At 41.0% G+C, this 7,244-nt stretch overlaps 1 protein-coding gene across 1 annotated transcript in view; it reads left to right on the top strand.

Moving 5' to 3' along the window:
• Window positions 1-337: 337 nt before the first annotated feature.
• The window catches only part of LOC141173159 (tubby protein-like), a 31,565-nt gene continuing 24,658 nt past the window's right edge, over window positions 338-7,244 (top strand). Inside the window, exons 1-2 of the mRNA XM_073657794.1 lie at window positions 338-595; window positions 7,017-7,052. Of these exons, the coding sequence (XP_073513895.1) occupies window positions 588-595; window positions 7,017-7,052 (44 nt within the window). The 5' untranslated portion in view covers window positions 338-587. The remainder of the gene's footprint in view (window positions 596-7,016; window positions 7,053-7,244) is intronic.

Below are 7,244 nucleotides of genomic sequence, written 5' to 3'. Positions count from 1 at the left end.
CAAAAAACTATAAAAAATGTTGGAACAAAAAAGATTGAAAAAAATAGGTGTTTCCGGTGTTGTAATAAAATGGTTTAGGGAACCAAACATTCTAGCCATGGTTACAGGGAAGCTGCCGGGAAAAGGTGAACAAAAAGTATTTACCAAAAAGATTAAAAAAACAACTTAATCTTTGAAACTGGAAATTTCATGTTGCAGAATATTGTAGGTTTCGGTGGTACTAATGTCTGACATTTCCATTTTCTGGGATTTCTTATATCTTTAATTGCTTATATATCAGGTTCTTTCTCTGTCTACTACGATGCAGGTTTTTGCAGAGATGTGTTGTGTGACCGGGCTAATAAGCCAAGCTAACAAAGCTGATTATGAGAATCCCAATTTACTGATGTCCATGCCGATAGGAAGATTACACATGCACCGTGTCCTCTCTTTGTGCCGTAATAGCATCGCCTTCTTCCAAGCCTGTGCTGCCACCAGGTACCTGACAACCAGAGATACGAATACACCCGAACCCGAGATTTCTTATATCTCTCATCCAAGAGTGAGTTGTTTGCAGATGTCTTAGGATACTGGCTTCATTGTGAGAGATGGAAATGTAAGTAATATTTTATTTTCCTAATAAGTCTAATTAGTGTTGCATGCAGTCAATAGAAGATGTCTCCTTCGGCTTCATTTATTGCCTCAAGGAACCTCAACAGGTGGTGATGAGGATTTCCCGTAGAGGTAGCACATGCTAATAACTAATTTAGTGAAATCTTCAAGACTTGACCTGTTGGAGAAATGTGGGTTTAGATGAAAAAGAACAGAGTACACGCTTCTAAAAACCTATAAATATATTGAATGTTTCACCTAAGGTTGTCTTGAAAGGGTAATCTATCCAAGGTCTTCTTCTGACATATCACTTTCGACACTGGTGGTTTTATAAGCGTAAGCACATACGGCTTCCCCTACATTAAAGCACAACAACAAGGGTGCATCCAGTGTCGGGCAGGGGTCCCAAGGGCCCACCAGTGACATTGATTCTGGGGACCCACTGTTCAGCTTCACGCAATATTACTTGACCCTTGTTCACAAATTTGTCTATGCTTCTATATACTAGTAGACTGGGTAGTTTGTTAAATGAATGATGAGATGCTGCCCTCGTCTGTACAAGTGATTAGGGTTGTAAGGGTTGGGGACCCCACTCTTCCACAGGGGTCCACTTAATAAAGTCTATTTCATCATTACATCGACTTGGATTCCTCTGGTACATTATTCTGACAGGCGAGCAGCGCAGTCTGATGCCCCATTCTCTTCACCCAACAAAGGAACAAGGGTCCACTGAGGGATTCACCTGTGCCCTTGTGGGCCAGTCTCAGCCTGGGTGTAGCTAACTGCTGGTAGGGTTTGTGCCCTGAGTGCGGAGTGCTGGGGGTAGTTCAAAGTAGGGTTTCTGAGATTTCTGGTAACATAACTATGTGACTATGACCAAAGGGGTTGATTTTATTTTGAAGAATCATGGGGGTTCAGACTAATGAACCACCACCAATGCTATTTTCTGATATGTCTATGTTGACCTTGTCAATAGATTTTCTTTTAGAGAGCATTTAAACTTTTTTTTTATATTTAATTATCCTTCAGGCATTTCAAAGTTATGATTTTGTTTGTACTATACTACATTAGCCTATCAGTCTTCTTTTTCTCCCAAACTCTGTGCTGAAATGTTGTTTCAACTCTTATTTCATGCTCCTTTACAAGCTGCTTTCATCTGCTGCTCAGCAAAGATCAGTACACTGCATTCAAGCAGTTCGAGTGAGTACAGGACATTACCCGTCCTAGTCTCCTTGCTCCCAAACTGGGGAATTCCCATACACAAACGAAATACCGTGCACAAATTTTTGCTGAGCAGCAGATGAAAGCTGCTTGTAAAGGAGCATGAAGTGGTCATGTGAACTAGCAACTTAATATAACTCAAGCACAAAAAAGCCCTGTTACCACATGGGATAGCACATATAATATATAATTCTAAGTTTATTTTTTCGTAATTGTTGCAAATTTACCAATGTCTCAAATGGGCTACTTTAGTATAATATCTGGTGCTGGGGAGCAGATTTGCTTTGTATTCCAGCGATACGATGAATGATTTACAAGAAGTTACAGACTAAGTCCATCGGGGCTGAGCCGCCCTTGGCTAATACATAAGCAGCTTTGGTGCCCATCTTAATCCCGTGCGTCCGGGCAGGTGCTACAGCAATCAATATTAACATAACTGTATTCAGGTGAAATTAATGACAATATCAGCGGCGACCAATGAGATGACGAATCATCTGCTGAAAATTAATTATCTTCTCCCGGAGGAAATTACTGCCTTAGTATAACTCATTACCGATGTAAACAGAAAATTATTAACACAGCAAATAAAAGACCAAACTGTTATTGTAGATATTGCTAAGGATATGCAAATTATAGGGAAAATATAGATTACTTTTTGCTGTACTGACATTAATGATTCATCGATGTGAGTCTTAAATACCTACATTTTTATATATTCAGTTAAATCTAATAAATATACAGTATATATATATTTAAAAAGTAATTTCATTTTTTTTCCACAAAACTTTATCCCCTACAACATGGACCGTGGCATTACTGTATATAGCACAAGCCATCAGATGATCACAGCTTCAAGTCCCCTAACGGGACTAACAAGAACAATGAAAAGTTTAAAAAATTGTTTTAAAAAATATAAAAAAAAAAGTCTATATAAAAGCTCAAATCACCACCTTTTTGACCCATTAATAGTAAAGAATAAAAAGAAAATACACATATGTAGAATATTCGCGTTCAAAAAATCTATCAAAATATTAAAAGCAAATTAACCCGTAAATAAAAAAAAAATCAAGACCGCCAAAAATGTTTTTTTGGTAGCTGTAATTTCACAAAAAATGCTGTAACAAGCGATCAAAATGTCATATCTATCCCAGAACGGTATCAATAAAAATGTTGCCTCGTCCTGCAAAAAATAAGCCCTCACATGGATCTATAGACTGAAAAATAAAAACATTACGGGTCTCGGAAAAGGGCGACACAACCCCCAAAAATTTTTTATGCAAACTTCTATTTTTTTCACCACTAACATAATAAAAAAACGAGATATGTTTGGTATCGCCGTAATCGTACTGATGAGCAGAATCATATTGCAAGGTTATTTTTACCACAAAATGTACACGTAAAAACAATTCTCAAAAAAACAATGTCAGAATTGAGGTTTTTTTTCACAATTTCTCCCCACTTGGAATTTTCTTCCCATTTTTCAGTACATTATGTGGTAAAATTAATGGTATCATTCAAAAGTACAACTTGTCCTGCAAAAAACAAGCACTCATTTGTCTATGTGGACAAAAAAATAAGAGTTATGGCTCTGGGAAGAAGAAGAGGGAAAAACGAAAATGCAAAAAATGAAATTGGCCGCATTGTGAAGGGTTTTGCTGATCCTCAGCCAGGGGCGTACATAGAAATCATGGGGCCCCACAGCAAAAGTTCTAATTGGGCCCTTCCCCCCAACAAATTAATAATAATAATTATCGGGATCACAGAAGAGCAGATCTCACAACTTTTCAGCCTTCACATAGTAATTTTCCTCCTGCTGAAGTCCTAGATTCTTCTTTCATTGCCCCCATAAAGTATTATGCGAACAAAAGTGCCCCCCAAACACAGTATGATACCCCCATGGTGAATTCCTCCACATGCACAGTATAATGACCCTACTGTACCCCACCTCAACTCCCAAGGCAAAGTATGGAGATCCCAACACAGTGTGATCCCCCAACTGTGACTCACACACAGCCCTCCATGCAGTATAATGGGCCTACATACAGTATAATGGCCCCACACTGTATAATGGCCCCCACTAGCCCCCCAAACAGTATAATGGCCTGCACTAGCCCTCCAAACTGTATAATGGCCCCCACTAGCCCTCTAAGCTGTATAATGGCCCCCATTAGCCCTCCAAACTGTATAATGGGCCCCACACAACCCTCCATACAGTATGATGGACTCCACACACCCCTTCATACAATATTATGGACCCCACACAAACCTTCAAACCGTATAATTGCTTGCATACAGTATAATGGTCCCCCACACAGACTTTCATATAATATAATGTACCCCCATAATCCTCCCTATAGTATAATGCACTCCCCATGGTCCTCCATACAATATATTGCACTCCCCATGATCCTCCAAGCAATATAATACACTCCCCATGGTCCTCCATACAATATAATGCACCCCATGGTCCTCCATACAATATAATGCACTCCCCATGGTCCTCCATGCAATATAATGCACTCCTCATGGTCCTCCATAGAATATAATGCACTTGCAATAGTTGTCCATACAATATAATGCTCCCCAATGTTCCTCCATAGAAAATAGTGCTCTCCCCATGGTCCTCCATAAAATATAATGCACTCTCCATAATCTTCCATAGAATATAATGCACTCCCCATGGTCCTCTATAGAATATAATGCACTCCCCATGGTCCTCCATAGAATATAATGCACTCCCCATGGTCCTCCATAGAATATAATGCACTCCCCATGGTCCTCCATACAATATAATGCCCTCCCCATGGTCCTCCATAGAATATAATGCACTCCCCATGGTCCTCCATAGAATATAATGCACTCCCCATGGTCCTCCATAGAATATAATGCTCTCCCCATGGTACTCCATACAAAATAATGCACTTCCCATGGTACTCCATACACAATAATGTACCCCCATGGTCCTCCTTAGAAGATAATGCTCTCCCCATCGTCCTCCATACAATATAATGCACTCCCCATTGTCCTTCATACAACATAATGTACCCCATGGTCCTCCATACAATATAATGCACTCCCCATGGTCCTCCATACAATATAATGCACTCCTCATTGTCCACCATAGAATATAATGCACTTGCAATGGTTGTCCATACAATATAATGCACCCCAATGTTCCTCCATAGAAAATAGCGCTCTCCCCATGGTCCTCCATAAAATATAATGCAGTTCCGATGGTCCTCCATACATTATAATGCAGTCCCCATGGTCCTCCATAGAATATAATAAATCTGCACGGTCCTCCATAGAATATAATGCACTCTCCATGATCTTCCATAGAATATAATGCACTCCCCATGGTCCTCCATAGAATATAATGCACTCCCCATGGTCCTCCATAGAATATAATGCACTCCCCGTGGTCCTCCATACAATATAATGCCCTCCCCATGGTCCTCCATAGAATATAATGCACTCCCCATGGTCCTCCCTAGAATATAATGCACTCCCCATGGTCCTCCATAGAATATAATGTTCTCCCCATGGTACTCCATACAAAATAATGCACTCCCCATGGTACTCCATACACAATAATGCACCCCCATGGTCCTCCATATAAGATAATGCACTTCCCATGGTCCTCCATACAATATAATGCCCTCCCCATGGTCTTCCATAGAATATAATGCACTCCCCATGGTCCTCCCTAGAATATAATGCACTCCCCATGGTCCTGCATAGAATATAATGCACTCCCCATGGTCCTCCATGCAATATAATGCCCTCCCCATGGTCCTCCATAGAATATAATGCACTCCCCATGGTCCTCCCTAGAATATAATGCACTCCCCATGATGCTCTATAGAATATAATGCTCTCCTCATGGTCCTCCATAGAATAAAATGCTCTCCCCATGGTACTCCATACAAAATAATGCACTCCCCATGGTCCTCCATACAATATAATGCACTCCCCATTGTCCTTCATACAATATAATGCACACCCCATGGTGCTCCATACAAAATAATGCACCCGCCATGGTTCTCCATAGAACATAATGCTCTCCCCATGGCCCTTCATACAATATAATTTTCTCCCCATAGTCCTCCATACAATATAATGCTCTCTCCATGATCCTCCATACAATATAATGCACCCCCCATGATCCTCCATACAATGTAATGCGCCTCCTATGGTCCTCCATACAATATAATGCACCCCCATGATCCTCCATAGAATATAATGCACTCCCCATGATCCTCCATACTCTATTATGGCCACCACTGGTCATGGTCACTGATTAAAAAAAAGACAATACTCACCTCTCCTCGGTCCACCCAATGCTCCGGTCTCCTGAGCGTGTGGTGTGAAGTGGCACACATCCCAGAGTAGCGGGTGCGCTGTAATGACACGCTGTTATCACGCCCGCTGCTCTGACACGCCAAGGAAAAATGATAGGGGTGGAAGCGTCTGCTGATGCTCCTTCCACTATCATCATTGTGGACGCTAACGGGCAGAGGGGGGGTCGAGTGCAGGCGCTGACACCGGTCCCCCCAGCTTACGGGCCCATAGCCTGTCACGTGGCCCGCTGCCATTGGTGGTACGCCACTGTCCCCAGTGGACCACACATCAAAGGTGCTGAAGCGCATCAGTAATGGCACAGCTCCATGCATAGTATAGTGGCCATGAGAGGTACTGCAGGGTCTCTCCAATACACATGAACGAGAGAACGCTGCATTTATGTCCACACAGCACAGATGTGATATATGTGCATGAGTCCTAAAGTTGGGGATAAAAAACACATTTACTAGCAACTTCCATAGTCACGCAACTTGGGATCCCACAGTTGGGATCTCTTTTGTGTACAACGGTTTTCTGCAACCGTTTCCCTTTTTTTGATATGGAGTTTCATTACCCCAGAATCACCTAAAATTTTCATGAAAACAGAGCTGCAAATGTTCATTTAATCTGCAGCACCACCACAAGGGAAATAATCCATTGCATACCGTCCTATGAAATGGATGGTCTGTCCATGTCGTGCACAGAGCGATGCTCTTTGTAGCTGTTCTCTGCTTTGGCTAATTGATGAAAATCTAAATCGTAGGACTCTCTTCTTTTGACTTAAAGAGTTTCCTAATAGGGTATTTAAGACAACCCCCTTTGATTATCACTATTAATATAATATATATGTTTTTTTGATACAGGCCAGAAAATAGTTCAGCTGTTGACCTACCAATCAGGTAAATAAAATATAACTGTGTAATTCCTCAGATACTATCTGTACATCTACTTTACAACTCTTATATAGGGCTAATTCTATCAATTTATATAAGTATTAATATGATTTTTTGCTCAGCGCACTACATTATGTACATTGCGGCTGTGGATGAAGGATAAGTGACACAAAAACAGTAACAATGGAGAAGGAAAAG

This window comes from Phyllobates terribilis, unplaced genomic scaffold, assembly GCF_046119375.1.
Source record: "Phyllobates terribilis strain yellow unplaced genomic scaffold, ASM4611937v1 Scaffold_12__6_contigs__length_324123572, whole genome shotgun sequence".
In the NCBI taxonomy this organism is placed as follows: domain Eukaryota; kingdom Metazoa; phylum Chordata; class Amphibia; order Anura; family Dendrobatidae; genus Phyllobates; species Phyllobates terribilis.
The sequence above is the reverse complement of the archived record's forward strand: the minus strand, read 5'-3'. Positions and strand labels throughout refer to the sequence as shown.